At 35.6% G+C, this 19,471-nt stretch overlaps 1 protein-coding gene across 5 annotated transcripts in view; it reads left to right on the top strand.

The window, feature by feature from the left end:
• SLCO1C1 (solute carrier organic anion transporter family member 1C1) overlaps nt 1-19,471 on the top strand; it is a 74,101-nt gene that overhangs the window by 17,115 nt on the left and 37,515 nt on the right. For all 5 annotated transcript variants that reach the window (XM_040488745.1, XM_040488744.1, XM_040488743.1 and 2 more), the window contains one exon: nt 8,919-9,051. In XM_040488745.1, the coding sequence (XP_040344679.1) occupies nt 8,919-9,051 (133 nt within the window). The remainder of the gene's footprint in view (nt 1-8,918; nt 9,052-19,471) is intronic.

Here is a 19,471-nt window from a genome sequence, read left to right as displayed (position 1 = left end):
TATATATATATATATATATATATATATATATATATATATATATATATATATATAAAATGCTAGATATCCATGCAAACTACTTTCCCTGCCCTAAAGATCCCTGTGCTCTACCTGTTCTTTCATCATGTTCCCCTACCCTCTGGCAACCACTGATCTTTTTACTGTCTCCATAGTTTTGCCTTTTCCAGATTGTCATATAGTTGGAGTCATATAGTATGTAGCCTTTTCAAATTGGCTTCTTTCAGTTAGTAATATGCATTTGGGGTTCCACCAAGTATTTTCATAGCTGGATAGCTCATTTCTTTTTAGTGCTGGATAATAATCCATTTTCTGGATAGGCTTTAGTTTATTTATCCATTCATCCACTGAAGGACATCTTGATTGTTTCAAAGCATTGGCAACTATGAATAACGCTGCTATAAACATCCCTTGGCGGGTTTTTGTGTGCACATGTTTTCACCTTCTTTGGGTAAATACCAAAGAGCATAATTACTGGATCATATGGGGAAAAATATGTTTAGTATTGTAAGAAACTGTCAATTGTTTTCCAAAGCTTCTGTGCCATTTTGCATTCTCACCAGCAATGAACAAGAGCTCCTTTTGCTCCATGCCCTCACCAGCATTTTATACTTTGGATTTTGGTCATTCTAATAAGTGCATAGTGTTATATAATTGGCACCTCAATTTGCAGTTCTCTTATATGACGTTCAACATCTTTTCATGTGTTTATTTGCTATCTGTAAATCTTTTTTGGTAACCTGTCTGTTAAGTTATTTGGCCCATTTTTTAATCTCACTGTTTGTGCTTTATTATTGAGTTTTAAGTGTTCTTTGAATATTTTTGATAACAGTCCTTTATCTGATATGACTTTTGCAAATGTCTTCTGTCAGTCTGTGGCTTGTCCTTTTATCCTCTTTTCATTATCTGTCACAGAGCAGAAACTTTTAATTTTGATGAAGGCCAGCTTATCCATTTTTTTTGTCACAGATTATGCTTTTGATGTTGTATCTAAAAAGTCATCACTAAACCTAAGGTCATCTAGCTTTTCTCCTAAGTTATCTTCTAGAAGTTTTATAGTTTTGCATTTTACATTTAGGTCTGTCATACATTTAGACTTTATTTTTATGAAGAGTGTAAGATTTGTGTCTAAATTCATTTTATTGCATGTGGATGTCCAGTTGTTCCAGCACCATTTGTTGGAAGGATTATTCTTGCTCTCTCATACTACATTTGCTCCTTTGTTAAGGATCAGTTAACTACATTTATGTAGGTCTGTTTCTGGTCTGTGTATTCTGTTCCACCATCTATTTGTCTATCTGTTCACCACTGTTACACTGTCTTGTTTAATGTGGCTCTATAGTATATATTGAAGTTTGGTAGTGTCGATCCTTTAACTTTGTTCTTTTTCAATATTGTGTTGGCTATTCTGGGTCTTTTGCCTCTCCAGGTTGTCAGTTTAGAAGTCAGTTTGTCAGTATCCACAAAATAATTTCCTGGGATTTTGACTGAGATTGAATCAATAGATCAAGTTGAGTAGAACTGGCATCTTGATAATACCAAGTCTTCCTATCCATGAACATGGAATGCCTCTCTGTTTTCTTAGTTCTTTGATTTCTTTCATCAGAGTTTTTTAGTTTTTCTCACATATATCTCCTACATGTTTTAAGATTTATACCTAAGCATTTCATTTTGGGGATGATAAGGTAAATGGTTTTTCAAGTTCATTTGTTCATTGCTGGCATGTAGAAAAGCAGTTGACTTTTGTGTATTAACCTTGTATCTTGCAATCCTGCTATAATCATTTGTTAGTTTCAGAAGTTCCTTTGTCAGTTCTTTTGGATTTTGTACATAGATGATCATATCTTCTGGGAATGAAAACACTTTTATTTTTTCCTTCCAAGTCTGTGTACCCTTGTTTCTTTTCCTTGTCCTGTTGTATTAAGTAGGACTCCAATACAGTAATGAAAAGTAATAGTGAGATGGGACATTCTTGCTTTGTACCTGATCTTAGTGGGAAGCTTTGAGTTTTTCATCATTAAGTATGATGTTAGCTGTATATTTTTGTAGATATTCTTTGTCAAATTGAGGAAGTTTGTGTGTCTTCCATGTTTATTGAATTTTTATCATGAATGGTTGTTGGATTTTGGTCAAGTGCTTTTCTGCATCTACTGATACGAGCATGTGATTTTTCTTCTTTAGCCTGTTGATGTGATAGATTATATTAATATAATTTCTAATGTTTAACTAGCCTTACATACCTGTGAAAAATCCCACTTGGTCATGGTATATAATTCTGTATATTGTTGGATGTGATTTGCTAATATTTGCTAATATTTTGTTGAGGAATTTTCTACCTGTGTTCATGAGAAATATTAGTATTAGGGCAATGCTGGCCTCATGGAAATGACTTAGGAAATTTCCTCTCTGCTTATATCTTTTGAAAGAGATTATAGAAAATTGGTATACTTTCTTCATTACGTGCTGGGTAAAATCCACTAGTGAATCTTTTGGAGTCTGTGCTTTCTGTTTTAGAGGGTCATTAATTATTGGTTCAATTTCTTTAATAGATACAGGCCTGTTTATATTATCTATTTCTTCTTAGGGAAATTTGGCAGATTGTGTCCTTCAAGAAATAGGTCTATTTTATTTAGGTTATCAAATTTGTAGGCATAGAAATGTTCATAATACTCCTTTACTATCTTTAAAAAAATTTTTTTTAAGTTCATTATTTTTTGAAAGAGAGTGTGAACAGTAGAGGGACAGAGAGAGAGGGAGACACAGAATCCAAAGCAGGTTTCAGGCTCCGAACTGTCACCACAGACCCCTTTGTGGGCCTCAAACTCACAAACCTGAGATCATGACCTGAGCTGAAGTCGGAAGCTAACCCACTGAGCCACCCAGGCGCCCCTCCTTTATTATTTAATGTCCATGAAGTTTGTAGTAGTGTCTCCCTTTTCATTTCTGGTATTAGTAATTAGAATCTTCTCTCTTTTCTTCTTGGTGAGCATGACTATAGGTTTATATTTTTATTTAAAAAATATAATATATTAAAATTTTTTTAATGTTTATTATTTTTTTTTGAGAGAGAGAGAGAGTGCATAAGTGAGCACAAGTGGGGAGGGGCAGAGAGAGAGAGAGGGAGACACAAAATCCCAAGCAGGCTCTGAGCTGTCAGCACAGAGCCCAACGTGGGGTTCAAACTCACAAACTGCAAGATCATGGCCCAAACTGAAGTTGGACACCCAAACAACTGAGCCACCCAGGAGCCCCATGAGGCTTATTGATTTCATTGATCTTTTCAAAGAATCATCTTTTGGTTTTGTTGATTTTCTCTTCTGAGTTTCTGTGCTCAATTTCATTTATTTCTGTTGTAATTTTTATTATGTCTTTTCTTCTGCCTCATTTGGATTTAATTGGCTCTTCTTTTTCTAATTTTCTAGGTGGAAACTTAGATTACTGGTTTTAAATTTTTCTTCTTTTCTAATATATGCATTCAATGCTCTAAAGTTCCCTCTAATCATTGCTTTTACAATAGTCTTCTGTTACATTTTCTATTTAGCAATTCCTGGAATATTAGAACAATGTTAATATCTAATATAATATTTATGCAGAAACCTTGTTGAATTTACGTTAATTTTTAAAAAAAAAATTATAGTTGACACACAATAGTACCTTAGTTTCAGGTGTACAACTTAGTGATTTGGCATGTTTATACTTTATGTTGTGTTCACCACAAGTGTGGCTACCATCTCTTCCATTATATCACTACTGCAGTATTATTGACTGTATTCCTTGTGCTGTGCCTTTTATTCCCATGACTTATTCATTGCATAACAAGAAGACTGTGTCTCCCTCTTCCCTTCATCCATGTTGCCCAACCATCCTTCCCCTCTGGCAACCATCAGTTTGTATTTAAAGGTCTGATTCTGCTTTTTATTCATTTTTTTTAAGATTTCACTTATGAGTAGAATCATATGGTATTTTTCTTTCTCAGTCTGACTTATTTCACTTACCAGTATACCTACTAGGTCCATCCATATTGTCCTAAATGACAAAGTCTTGTCCTTTATATGGCTGCATAATATTCCCGTGTGTGTGTGTGTGTGTGTGTGTGTGTGTGTGTGTGTGTACGTGTGTACGTGCACACCTCCTTTATCCATTCATTTATGAATGGACATCTGGGTTGCTTCCATATCTTGGATATTGTAAATACTGCTACAATAAACATAAGGGTGCATACATCTTTTTTAATCAGGGTTTTCATTTTCTTTGGATAAGTACACAACAGTAAAATTATTTGTTCTTGTAGTATTTTTGTTTTTAATTTTTTGAGGAACCCCCATACTATTTTCCACCATGGCTGTACCAATTTTCCTTCCCACCAACAGTGCATGAGGTTTTCTTTTTCTCCACATCCTTGCCAACACTTGTTATTTTTTGTCATTTTGATAGTTGCCATTCTAACTGGTGGAAGGGGATATCTCATTGTGGTTTTGATTTACATTTCCCTGATGATTACTGATGTTGAGTATCTTTTCATGTGTCTGTTGGCCATCTGTGTGTCTTCTTTGGAAAAATGTCTATTCAGCTCCTCTGCCCATATTTTAATCAGATTTTTTTTGGTGTTGAGTTATATAAATTCTTTATATATTTTGGATATTAACCCTTGTCAGATATATCATTTGCAAATATTTTCTCCCCTTCAGCAGGTTATCTTTTGTTTTGTTGATGGTTCCCTTTCCTGTGTAAATACTTTTTATTTTTATATAGTTCCAATAGTTTATTTTAGTTTTTGTTTCCTTTACCTGAGGAGACAGATCTAGAAAAATCTTGCTACAGCCAATGTCAGAGAAATTACTACCTGTGTTCTCTTCTAGGACTTTTATTATTTCAGATCTCAAATTTAGGTCTTTAATCCATTTTGAGTTTATTTGGATGTATGGTATTAAAAAGTGGTTCAGCTCCATTCTTTTACATATGGCTGTCCAGTTTTTCCAACACCATTTATAGAAGACACTGTCTTCCCCATTATATATTTCTGCTACCTTTGTTGTGAATTAATTGACCATTTAATTGTGTTTATTTCTGGGGTGTCTATTCTGTTATTTTGATCTCTGTGTCTATTTTTTGTGCCAATACCATGCTGTTTTGATTGCTACAGTTTTGTAGTTATCTTGAAATCTACTTTGTGATACATCCAGTTTTGTACTTCTTTCTCAAGATCACTAGTCTTCTGTGGCTCCATACAAATTTTAGTATTATTTTCTCTTGTTTTGTGAAAAATGGTGTTGGTATTTTGACAAGGATTGCATTGAGTCTGTAGATTGCTTTGGGTAATATGAATATTTTAATGATATTAATTATTCCCATCTATGAGCATGGAATATCTTTCCATTTGGTTTTGTCATCTTCAATTTGTTTTTTTTAAAGCAGTTTTAAATGTTTGTTTATTTTGAGAGAGAGCGTGCCCACAAGTGGGGGAGAGACAGAGCAGGCTCTGCAATTGTCAGCACAGAGCCCGGCTGGGGCTTGAACTCATGAACCATCAGATCATGACCTGAGCCAAAACTAAGGTCAGATATTTAATCTATTGAGCCACCCAGGTATCCTTGTCATCTTCAGTTTCTTTCATCAGTGTTTTATGGTTTTTGAAGTATACTTCTTTCGCCTCTTTCGTTAAGTTTATTCTTACATATTTTATTCTTTTTAGTCCAGTTGTAAATGGTGTTGTTTTTAAAATTTCTCTTTTCTTCTCTTTTGTCATTATTGTGTAGAAATGCTACCAATTTCTGGTTATTTATTTTGTTTCCTGTTACTTTACTGCATTTATTTATTATTTCTAGTAGTTGTTTTATGCAGTCTTTAGGATTTTCTTTTATTTTTCCTTTTTTTAAGTTTATTTATTTATTTTGAAAGAGAGCAACCAGTGAAAGGGTAGAGAGAGAGAGGGAGAGAGAGAATCCCAAGCAGGTTCTATGCTTAGCAGCACCAACTCACCAACTATGAGATCATAACCTGAGCTGAAACCAAGAGGCAGACAGACACTTAACCAACTAAACCACCCAGGTGCCCCAGGATTCTTTATAGTATAAATGTGTGTCATTTTAATTGTCTATAGATGTCTATAGTAGAGTTTTCTGAATGGACCATCATATTGTCTGAGACAGAAGTCAGTTTTATATTATTCTTTCCAATACTTAGATCTGTTGTTTGTTTTTGCCTTATTGCCTTGGCTTCAGTACTATCTTAAATAGAAGCAGTGACAATGGGCATTCTTTTCTCATATGTGACCTTAATGAAAATGCTTTTACAAATTCACCATTAAGTAATATGTGTGCAGTGTAATATGGTAGATACACTTTATTTTTTTTTTTTAAATGTTTAATCAATTAGCATGAGTGAAGGAGGGACAAAGAGAGAGAATTCCAAGCAGACTCCACACTGTCAGTGCAGAGCCCTACGTGGGGCTTGATCTCGCAAACCATGAGATCATGACCTGAGCTAAAATCAAAAGGTGAACACTTAAGCGACTTAGCTACCCAGGTGTGCCTGGTAGATATACTTTCAAAGTTAATATGCTCAAATATTTTTCTGATCATAAATGAGTGGTTAATTATATTGGATGTATTTACTACATCTGTTAGGATAACCATGGAATTTTTCTCCTTCTTTAATTTAATACATTGATTAAATTAATATATATATTTTTATCTTATTTGGTGGTACCCTTGCACTTCTGGAACAAATTGCATTTGGTCCTTTCTTTCATTGTCCTTGTCTAGTTTTGGTTTCAAGGGTATATAAGTCTTATGAGTTGGATGGCTTTCTTTTCTGTTATCTAAGTACTTTGTGTGTGTGTGTGTGTGTGTGTGTGTGTGTGTGTGTGTGTGTGTGTGTTGAGAGAAAAGAAGAAAGAGAAGGTGGGGAGAATCTGTTCCTTAAAAGCTTGTTAAAACCACTTTAAAACACTCTAGATCTGTTGTCTTTTTCAGAAGCTAGTGATAGTAAATGTGAAAGAATTTTGATAACCAATTTAGTTTTTTAGAGATTACTTATTGCCATTTATTTTCTATGTGTATCTTCTGAGAACTCAGAGGGATACAAAGTAAAGAAAGCAAAAACACTATAGATATCATAGATGCTAAAATGGTATTATGTAGTCTTTGGCATACTCACTAATGTAACACAGAAACAGTCTGTAAACATGAGTTCTTTATTGTGAAGTGTTGGTGGTGTGGGAGTTAGGGAGAATAGGTAATGTTGGTTGCAGGGATACATTACCTATAACTGAAGGTCAGCTTTTACTTTACTTTGGCTTATTCACTGTGACACATTAACAAAAGTATAGACATAATTATCAATGTAATATGATACAAAGTTTCTTCTACTAAATGCTTAAATACCGAATGAGAAATCTCATACTCAATATTTTTTCCCCTGTGAAAATTAAAACAAGTTTAATTCTTTCTGAAGCCATAAAACCTAGAGCCACTGTGCAAGCTAATTTTCTCACTGTCATTATTGTCCTCAAGTCTATAAAAATTGCTACTCTTTTTGCACTTGACTAAAGCTGGCAATGTGAACAAACAGTAGTAAATTAGATGATTGCTTACAGATGTAAGCAAACACAGTCTTGCTCGAAAATTGGAAACATCGAAGAAAGCTTCAAAGCAGCACTATCCATCAGCCATCACAATCAATTGCTGGGGAATTGCTAAGTTCTTACTCTATCTAGCACTGAAGATTTTAAAGACTATTCCAAATGCAAAGAACTGAAACTTTAAGCCTTTTGAAATCTAAGATTCTAAACAATGTTTATCAAACCATATTTCAGGAACCATCTCCATCAGCACATATGAGCTAGTTTTAAAAATGCAGATTTCTTGACCTACCCCTAGATCCATAGAATCAGAATCTATTGGGAGCTTCCAAGATACTGCATTTTTAAGGTTTCTGTTACTGTCACCACCACCTTTCAGCCTTTTTGTGTACAGCAAAATATGAGGACGTTTTCCCTAAAGCATATTTAATCACTCATCACAATCATCAACTGAAAGTAATTTATCATATGCTTCTCTAGAGACATTTTCAAAAAGCATAACTTCTACTTGCAGAAAAATTCTTTTTTGTACTAATATGAATTTCATAATTTGATTTCATAAAGTGAGGTACAGTTGTGTTTATCATACTTTTTTTAGAAGGAATATCTGCTGAAGCAAGAATTTGTAATGTATGTTTTAAGAGCAAATGGGAAACTGACAAGTTTTAATAAAAAAATATTAATGAATGAAAAAACAGTAATAAGGTTCACTTCAAAATCATTGAGGAAAACTTAAGAGAACACCTAAAGGAACTCTTCTACAATTTGATTTACTGTTAAAACACTCTTATTTTATTTTATTTTATTTTTTTAATTTTTTTTTAACGTTTATTTATTTTTTTGGGACAGAGAGAGACAGAGCATGAACGGGGGAGGGGCAGAGAGAGAGAGGGAGACACAGAATCGGAAACAGGCTCCAGGCTCTGAGCCATCAGCCCAGAGCCCGACGCGGGGCTCGAACTCAAGGACCGCGAGATCGTGACCTGGCTGAAGTCGGACGCTTAACCGACTGAGCCACCCAGGCGCCCCAAAACACTTTTAAAAGGACAAATAATCAGGGTAGATGACAATGAGGTAGTTGTGTTGATAATTAAAGTATTTTGATAAATGGATGAAGTAATTGAAGTAATGAGCATGGAGACAATTTCAACGGTCATCTCAGATTAAAGAGAAGAGAGAAAGGATGGGAAGAATGGTGGGGAGACAGTTTAGTTAAAACAAAGAATTGCCAGAACCGCTATAGACATTCATGCATTTAATATGCTGATGACTTTTTCTAATTTATCTAACTGAAGCACATTTTATTCTTTATCTGAAGGGAATCTCTTAGTTATAACATTTGTTAGCTACTTTGGAGCCAAACTTCACAGGCCAAAAATAATTGGAACAGGGTGCCTAATCATGGGAGTTGGAACACTGCTCATTGCAATGCCTCAGTTCTTCATGCAGCAGTAAGTCTAAAGCAATTATCTTTTTCTTGATTTAACCAACTGTATTGCTCCCTTTTTATAATTACAATTAATTGTTTAAATTTAAGAAAATCACACATGGCTTAAGGCATGATGATTTATACCTTATTTTCGTTATATCCTCTGGGAAAAAATTCAGAATACTTACAAGTTTGCTTAAAATTTAATAATCTGTAAAAAAAAATTGATATATAGCTATGTATCGATGTCAGCAAAAACTAAAGGGAAATTTCACTATATGTCTTCATTCAAATAATTTATCTGGGGAGACAAAATAAGTAAAAAATGAATGTATTGGGGTAGATGTCAAATGGGTAATGAATGAATGCTTCTGACAATATGCTGGGTCACTTGACTGGCAGATCATTGACTAAGGGTATTTTATCAATTCAAATAGCTATTCAGTGTCCAAATACTTTCTCATAGAACTTTTTCAGTAGGTATAGGTTGTCGGTATCCTTTAACCCTGAAGTCTGCTTTTGGTACTTTTGCTACTAAGTTTGTTAGTACTTGCATACAACTTTAGTAGTTCCAAAGATTTTCCACCATCTTTATATCATTTCACCTTTACCTGTGAAGTAGAAGATCAGTTTGTCTTTTTATTTTAGGACTAATGATCATGACTTAGTCAACTTTTTCAAGGTTAGGTGTCCTGTAATTATAGAACTGGAATCCTAAAACAAGTATTCTGACTTCATGCATATCTATATTGCCTTCCTTATCCATGGTTACCTATTGCCAACTTAGAGAAGTGACTACCTAGAGGTTTTGAAGCAAGATAATAGTTTTTTAAAATTATATATCAAATAATACTTTGATACTGTTCACTCTAGATCATTGTATCATGACATTTTAGAGCTATAGAGACTTAGGTATGATATAGTACAAACGTTTTCTTGGATTCCCAAGTTACTATATAAATATAGTCAGATTTTTACCTCTGTGGTCAATCTATAAAGATAGTGCACAGAATCCTCTGAGTGGGATCTCTTGTACTTATTTGGATAGCGTCCCTGGCCCCTTCATTTTTACTTGGAGAGAGATCGGTGTTTTCAGAACTTCTGCCTACTCTTTGAACACCTATCCAGCCTCCTTTTCATGAGGCAGAAGTTTTCCTTGGATCCCTGAGGTTCTACAAAGGTGCCATTTGGAGTCAATGGAAGAACAGCAAGCAAAGGAAAAGGCCGAGGAAATGGATCTTCACTCTGCCTAATCCCTGCTTGATCAATAGCTGTGACACTACTATCTGTCCTAGTCACTGAACCCCCATGCAACAGTTTGCCAGGTGGTGGGGGGGTGGGGAAGAATTCCATTACTTAAAAACATAAAATTAGAAAGTAGTTGCACAGGATAAATAAATCTATGACTCTTGACATAACTCGTTCTGCAGTGGGTCTTTTCTGTATGACCTTGGACATGTTACTTAAGCTTTCCAGGCCTCAGTTTATGCATATTAAAAATAGGTATTATAAGTATTAAAAATAATACCTAGCTTATAATATTGCAAATATTAAACGAGATGACACAGGTAAAATGCTTACTAAGTTTCCTCATATATCTAGTAACTGTGTCATTATTGTTATGTATTGTTATGAGACCTTCTTAGATCATTAAGCCACCTGGTTTTAACCAGAGACAAGTAATGGGTTGTCTTCAGATTAATAATTTTGTCACTTCAAGTTAGTGACAAATATAAAACATTCTGTTTCCCCTTAATCAAAAGCCAAAACCTCAAGATCACAAAAGTGGTAAATAGCAACAAAGCATTTCCACAGGGATCTTAGTAATTTGAGTAGAATCTTTTAGTAGTCAAGCAAAAGAGGGAGTTCACACATGAATGCCTAGGTTCTTACATAATTGCAGATTTTAGATGCCAAGTGAATGTTGACTTTACTAGTATTTGAAGTTTTCCAATAAAAGAAGTAAAATTTTCTAGTAAAAGATTTTTCTTTTTTCTAGTAAAAGAAAATCAGAAAAAGACCAGTCAGGCAGCCAGGCTAGGGTTATCAAAGGTTGCCAAAGGGTCAAAGACAAATTATTAGACACTACTTTTTTGTATGTTTAAAGTTATATTTGTTTATTTATTATTTAGTGTCTGCATTGGCCTGGTACTGTGCCATGTAATGGGGCTACTTCAGTGAGAAAAAAACAAAATGAAATTAAACAAAAATATATGTGCACAATTTTTACCCATGAAGTTTACTATCTACTAAGGGTTATTATAATAACTTCTTTTTAACTTTTCACAGTATTATTTGGACAATTGTCCAAATGTCATTTTTGATCTCCAAGAGACCACTGTACTCTTCTGCCTAGCAGAAATACTTTTGATTTACAGCAAAACATAACACTGATCATGGATATCAATTATTGAGGGGCTACCATGAACAGACTGTGTTTAGCTTTATGTGTGTGAGCTCACCTGAATCATGAATTTAAAAAATATATATTGGTGGTTTTTCTAGGTAATGCAGATAGAGTAGAGACAAAAAAATCTCTGTTCTCTTGGATCTTAGGAGGAGAAGACAGATAATAAAGAAATAAATAATGATACAATATTCCAGATAATGTTAAGTGCTATATAGAAAAATAACCTTCTGAAGACACATAAGGAGTATGTTGCAGGGAGGAAGGGTTGCAGTTTAAAGTAGGGTTATGAGGGGATGGCTCACCCATATGATGACCCTTGGGAAAGACTGAAAGAGATGAAGGAGAGAGCCATGCAGACCCTGGGGAAGAAAGCTTCTGTGCTGATTGAATAATGAATATAAAGTTCCTGCAGCAGGAGGAAACCTGGCATGTGGGTAAACAGCAGGGAGGCCTGTGTGGCTGAAGTAGGACAAGCAAGGGGAAAATGTAAGGGGGAATAGCAGAGGCTGTCAAGGTTGTTTCTCAAACTTTGGTGGACATTTATGTCACCTGAAGCTCTTGGTAGAATAAAGATTCTGATTTAGTAGTTCTTCGATAGGGTTTGAGATTCAGCTGATGCTGTTGGTCTGCAGACTTAACCTTGAATAGTAAGGTTGCACACAATTGCAACTTCAGCTTCTTCTTGGGATGAGATGGGAAGCTGGTGGAGAGCTTTGAGCAGAATGGCATGATCTCACTTACATTTTTTAAGGGCCATGCAGACTCCTGCTTGGAAAAATAACTCTGGTGAGGGAAATGTGGGAGTAGGAAGACTATTTAGATGGCTACTGTAGAACTTCATGTCTCTGAATCAAGATTGTTTCAGAGTCTGAATCCAGGTCAGGAACTAAAATCCCTGGTTTAAAAGCATTTAAACCACTGGTCCCCTGTGAAATTACTTCTCTGTCTCCTTATCCAACAGAACCTAAATTGTACAGAGTACATGGATACGCCTACTTTACCACCAAAAATATTGAAATTTGAAAAGGTTAATTGATTTTTCTAGAGTGTCATATCTAGTAATTAGTGGCAAAGGAGACACTTGCATAAATTACATTTATTCAAAATCTAAATAATTGTTATGCTAAACGGTTTCAATTTGATAGAATGAATTAGGAAAGCTCAAATAATTTAAAATTTTAAAAATTCTACATAATCATGATTGACATTAATTTTAAGAGCTCTAAGGCACTATAACAGTCCATGGTACCTCTGGAATTATTAAAGAAAATTATATTTATCACGATTTTAATGCTGAATGTTCTCTTGGGTAGCTGAGAATCGACAAATAGTTATCCTCATTAAGTGGTTTTTAAACTATTTTGGCCAGAGAACCATATGATAAAAGTAACAACAACTCTGAACTTCTTTCCTTAAATACTAACATACATACAAAAATGTTGTTACTTTTTCTGTAAGGTTCATGGACCTGGCGAGGTATAGATTATGCAAAACTGATATAAGGTGACCCATCTATTAGTCTATATATTTTAATACTTCAATACATGTTTTACTTACATGGCTGAGTAGGTTGTTATTACAATATTATAAATACATTACTCTGATTCCTAGTCTTTAGTCATATGGTACCTGAACAAAAAGAGAACCATGATGACGTTGAGAAAAAGATAATGTTGTGATGTCCTTTTATCAGGTACCTCTTTTTGGAGAGTGCAGTGGACAGAGAAATTGTCTCATGAAGGATAATTTGAGAGGGAGCATGGCTGGGGAACTGAAGATAGAATTATCACAGTGTTTCCATTCAGCCTTGGCTCTTCAATCCAGCTGCCATTGTAACCATACATCAGAGGAAAGAATGGCATTAGAAATAACTTCGAGCCCTAACAATAAACTCTAGAGAAAAGTGATACCATCCAGATAAACAGTTCAAAATCCCCTTATATCAGGGGAGAGGAATATGGCAGCAAAATAGGCAGACCCTAGGCTCACCTCATCCCATGAACACAGCTACTATCAAATCCTCCTAAATACCCCCAGAAACCAACTTGAAGACTGACAGAACAAACTCCACAGCTAACGAGAGAGAAGAGGCCACATCGAAGAAGGTAGGAAATGCAGATTTGGTATAGGGGAGAAATAGGTCACAGGTGCTGCAGAAGGGAGGGTGCTGTGGTCACAGAGAAGGGCACGAGAGAGAAGAGCACACAGGGGAATGCACAAGGAGAAAGTTTCTCCAAAGTTACTGACTTGGAAAACAAGAGAGGTTGAACTTCATCTGTTCTTGCAACCAGCGGGGCATAAAGTTTAGAGTTTAAAGGTCAGCAGACCTGGCGGATAGAGCCCAGAGGGCACTGTTCTGCTCCTGGAGAGAAGGCTGACAAACAAGCCAGGGGCATACAGCATGGAAACAGCAATCTGAAGAGTACCTGAAGCACACAGGGGTGAGATTATTTGCTCTTCTTGGTTATCTTGAAGCATATTCCAGAGAGATCGCATTCACAGAGATGCCTCTTGGAACAAAGGAGCTGGTACCATTCCCCTTCCCCACTGTTCCTCAGCATAAGCACAGAGCCATCTGCTGGAAGCAGCACAGCACCAACACTAACTTCCTAACTTGCATATACCAAGCCCCACACCCCTGTGCTCTGGCAGGACTGCTCTTCTCTGTCAAGCTTCCATCAGTTCCAGTGAAGCAGGCTCCATCCTCTGAAGATGAGCATAAACCTCTGCCCATACCATGTCTCCCAACCAGAGATCTCCAGGGCCTTGGCTCTGGTGGAAGTGGTATCATGTCTCATTTCATGACCAAACCAAGCACATCTAATTAAAACTCACCACATTCAGGCCAGGGAGCAAACACTGCCCGCAGCAGACAACAAAAGCCTCTGAGGAACCGGCCTGAAGGATAGATCAGCTAAAACAAAACAGCAAAGCGCATGCAGCACATACCTGAGACACCCCCTGAAGCACCAGGCCCTGGACACTTCATGACCTCTTCATAAAGTCATTACTTTCAGGCACAGGAGACATAGCTGGCTTTTCTAACACAGAGAAGAAGGCAGAGACTTAGGCAAAATGCAAAGATGGAGGAATTTATCCCAAATGAGAGCACAAGATAAGGCCATAGCCAGAGATCTAGGTGAAACAGTTTTAAGTAACATACCTGATAGAGAATGACAATAGAAGAAATCAGTGAGACCCTTACTACAGAGATAACAGAGTTGAAAAAGAAAAATGAAGAGTGCGATAAACATTATTGGAAACAGGCTTGATGAAATAATCAGCATTCTGGAAGAAGCCGAGGAATGAATTAGTGACCTAGAAAGCAAAATAATGGAAAATAATGAGACTAAACAAAAGAGACAAAGAATTATGGAACATGAGAATAGATATAGGGAACTCAGTAACTCCATCAAATGTAAAAACATTCATATTGTAGGAGTCCTAGAAGAAGAGAGAGAAAAGGGTGCAGAAAATTTGAGGAAAATAATAGCTGAAACCTAGGGAAGGAAACAGACATCCAGATCCAGGAGTCACAGAGAACTCCCATCAAAATCAACAAAAGCAGGCCAACAATCAGACATTTTGTAATTAAATTTGCAAAATATAGTGATAAAGAAACTAAAGGCAGAATGTCAAAATAAGTCCTTAACTTATACAGGAAGACCCCGTAAGGCTAGTTGCAAATTTCTCAACAGAAACTTGGCAAGCTAGAAGGGAGCAGCATGATATATTCAAAGTGCTGGAATGGGGAAGACTGCAACCAAGAATACTCTGTTCAGCAAAGTTATCATTCAGAACAGAAGGAGAGATCAAGAGTTTCCCAGACAAACGAAAACTAAAGGAGTTTGTGACCACTAAACCAGCCCTGCAAGAAATAATGGGGACTCCTTGAGTGCAAAGGAAAGACCAAATGTGACAAAGACAAGATCAGAAAAATCTGCAGAAACAATGACAAAACAAATAATAAAATGGCAGTAAATACATATCTATCAATAATTACTCTGAATATAAATGGACTAACCAATAAAAGACATAGGGTGTCAGAATGTATAAAAAAAAAAAAAAAAAAACAACAACAACACAAGACCTATCTGTGTGCTGCCTACAAGAGACTCATTTTAGACCTAAAGACACCTGCAGATTGAAAGTGAAGGGATGGAGAAACATTTAACATGCAAATGGATTTGACATACAAGTCAAAAGCCAGAGTAGCAATACTTATATCCGACAAACTGGACTTTAAAACAAAGACTGTAACAAGACACAAAGAAGGGCACTGTCTCATAATAAAGGGGACAATCCAACAAGATCTAACAATTGTTAAGTATTTATGCAACCAACGTTGGAGCACCCAAATATATAAAATAAATAAAAACAAAAATAAAGGAACTAATTGATGATAATACAATTAGAGTAAGGAACTTTAACACCCCACTTACATCAATGGGCAGATCATCTAAGCAGAAAATCAACAAGGAAAAAGTGACTTTGAATGACACGCTGAACCAGATGGACTTAGACATATTCAGAACATCTCATCCTAAAAGAGCAGAATACACATTATTTTCAAGTGCACATGGGACATTCTCCAGAATAGATCTCATATTAGGTCACAAGTCAGACCTCAACAAGTACAAAGGATTAAAATCATACCATGCACCTTTTCTGACCATAACACTATGAAAGTAAAAGCCAACCACTAGAGAAAATTTGAAAAGACCACAAATAGATGAAGGTTAAACAACATGCTAGTAAACAATGGATGAGTCAACCAGGAAACTAAAAAAAAAAAAAAAAAAAAAAAAACATGGAAAAAATGAAAATGAAAACATGATGGTCCAAAACCTTTGGATGCAGCAAAACACTTTTTTAATTTTTTTAATGTTTGTTTATATTTGAGAGAGAAACAGAGCGCAAGTGGGGAAGGAGCAGAGAGTGAGGGAGACACAGAATCTGAAGCAGGCTCTAGGCTCTGAGTTGTCTGCACAGAACCCGAAGCTAGACTCAAACTCATGAACTGTGAGATCATGACATGTGAAATCATGACATGAGCCAAAGTCAGATGCTTAACCGACTAAGCCACCCAGGCACCCCTCAGCAAAAGCTATTCTAAGAGGGAAGTATATAGTGATACAGACCTACTTCAAGAAGCAAGAAAAATCTCAACAACCTAACCTTATACCTAAAGCTAGAAAAAAGAACAACAAATGAAATCTAAAGCCATCAGAAGGAGGGAAATAAATATTAGAGCAGAAATAAATGATACAGAAACTAAAGAAAAAGAAAAACAAAACAAAACAACAAACAATAGAACCAGATCAATGAAAACAGGAACTGTTTCTTTGAAAATATTAATAAAATTGATAAACCTCTAGCCAGACTTATCAAAAAGAAAAGAGAAAGATCCCAAATAATCACAAATGTGAGAAGATAAATAACAAATAACACCATAGAAATATAAAAATTATAAGAGAATATTATAAAAACTATATGCCAACAAATTGGACAACCTAGAAGAAATGGATAAATTCCTAGAAACATATAAACTACCAAAACTGAAACCGGAAGAAATAGAAAACTTGAATAGACCTATAATCAGCAAAGATATTGAATCAGTAATCAAAAACCTCCCCCAAAACAAAAGTCCAGATGCCTTCACAGGGGAGTTCTGCCAAACATTTAAAGAAGAGCTAATATCTATTCTTCTCAAACTATTCCAAAAAACAGAAAAGGAAGGGAAACTTCCAAATTCACTCTATGAGACCAACATTACCCTGATACCAAAACCAGATAAAGATTCCACTAATAAAGAGAACTATAGACCAATACCTCATGTACATAGATACAAAAGTTCTCAAGAAAATACTAGCAAACCAAATCCAACAATACATTTAAAAAATCATTCACCACGATGAAGTAGGGTCAAAGGTGGTTCAATATTCATAAATCAATAAATGTGATATACCACATTAATAAAAGGAAGGATAAGAGCCATATGATTATTACAATAGATGCAAAAAAAGCATTTGAAAAAGTACAAATCTATTCATAAAAATGTTTTTCCAACAAAGTAGATTTGGAGGGAACAAACCTCAACATAATAAAGGCCATATGTGAAAAACGCACAGCTAATATCCTCAATGGGAAAAAACTGAGAGCTTTTCCTCTATGGTCAGGAACAAAAAAGGAATGTCCTCTGTCACCAGTTTTATTCAATATGATACTGGAACTCCTAGCCACAGCAATCAGGCAACAAAAAGAAAAGGTATCCAAATCAGCAGGGAAGAAGTCAAATTTTCACTATCTGCTGGTGACATGATCCTCTATATAGAAAATCTGAAAGACTCCACCAAAAAAAAAAAAAAAACAAAAAAACCTGTGAGAACTGATAAATTCACCAAAGTCACAGGAGACAAAATCAATGTACAGAAATATTTTGCATTTCTATACACCAATGAAGAAGCAACGGAAAGAGAAATTAAGGAATCAGTCCTATTTACAACTACATCAAACCCAATAAGATACATAGGAATAAACCTAAACAAAGAGATCTGTACTCTAAAAACTATAAAACTCAGGAAAGAAATTGAAGATGACACAAAGAAATAGACATTCCATGCTCATCGATTGGAATGTCTATATTACCCAAACAATCTGCAGATTTAATGCAATCTTTATCAAAATACCAACAGCAGTTTTCACAGAGCTAGAACAAAGAATCCTAAAATTTGTATGGAACCACAAAAGACTCCAAATATCGAAAACCATCTTGAAAAAGCAAAGCAAAGCTGGAGGAATCACAGTTCTGGGCTTCATGTTATATTGCAAAGCTGTAGCAATTATGACAGTATGGAACTAGCACAAAAACAGACACGTAGGTCAATGAAGCAGAATATAAAACCCATAAATGAACCCACAACTATATGGTCAACCAATCTTTGACAAAGAAGGAAAGAATATCTGATGGGAAAAAAAAAAAGTCTCTTCAATAAATGGTGTTGGGAAAACTGGACAGCAATATGCAAAAGAAAGAAACCAGACCACTTTCTCACACCATACCCAAAAGTCAAAATGGATTAAAAACCTAAATGTGAGACCTTAAACCAGAAAAATCCTAGAGGAGAACCCAAGCAGTAAACAATTTGGCATCAGAAGTACCAAGTTCTGGCTCACCTGGGTGGCTCAGTCGGGTAAGCATCCGACTTTGGCTCAGGTCATTGTCTCACCTTTCCTGAGTTCAAGCCCTGAATCGGGGTCTGCACTGACAGCTCAAAGCCTGTAGCCTGCTTCAGATTCTGTGACTCCTTCTCTCTCTGCCCCTCCCCTGCTCTCTCTCTCTCAAAAATAAATAGACATTTTTTAAAAAGTACCAACTTGTTTCTAGATATGTCTCTTGAAGCAAGGGAAACAAAAGCAGAAATAAACTATTGATATTTCAGCAAAATAAAAAGCTTCTGCACAGTGAAGGAACCAATCAACAAAATTAAAAGGCAGCCTATAGGATGGAAAAAGATATTTGCAAATGACATATCTGATAAAGGGTTAGTACCTAAAATCTCTAAAGAACCTATAAAACTCAACACTCCAAAATGAATAATCCAATTAAAAATTTAAAAATCCAATAAAAAAGACATGAAGAGACATTTTCCCAAAGAAGACATCCGGATGACCAATAGTCTTATGAAAAGATGCTTAATACCACTTATTATCAGGGAAATGCAAATCAAAACTACAGTGAGATATCACCTCACACCTGTCACAGTGGCTAAAATCAACAACCCAAGAAACAACAGGTGTTGGCAAGGATGTGGAGAAAGGGGAACCCTCTTGCACTGTTGGTGGCAGTGCAAAGTAGTGCAGCCACTGTGGAAAACTGTATGAAGTTTCCTCAAAAAGTTAAAAAGCGAACTACCTTATGATCCAGCAGTTGCGCCACTAGGTATTTACCCAAAGAATACAAAAATATTTATGTAAAAGGATACATGCACCCTGATGTTCATAACAACATTATCCATAATAGCCAAATTAA

The sequence above is a fragment of the Herpailurus yagouaroundi genome, unplaced genomic scaffold (genome assembly GCF_014898765.1).
Source record: "Herpailurus yagouaroundi ecotype Mexico unplaced genomic scaffold, PumYag 166, whole genome shotgun sequence".
NCBI classification, from domain to species: domain Eukaryota; kingdom Metazoa; phylum Chordata; class Mammalia; order Carnivora; family Felidae; genus Herpailurus; species Herpailurus yagouaroundi.
This window is presented reverse-complemented; position numbering and strand designations above follow the sequence as displayed.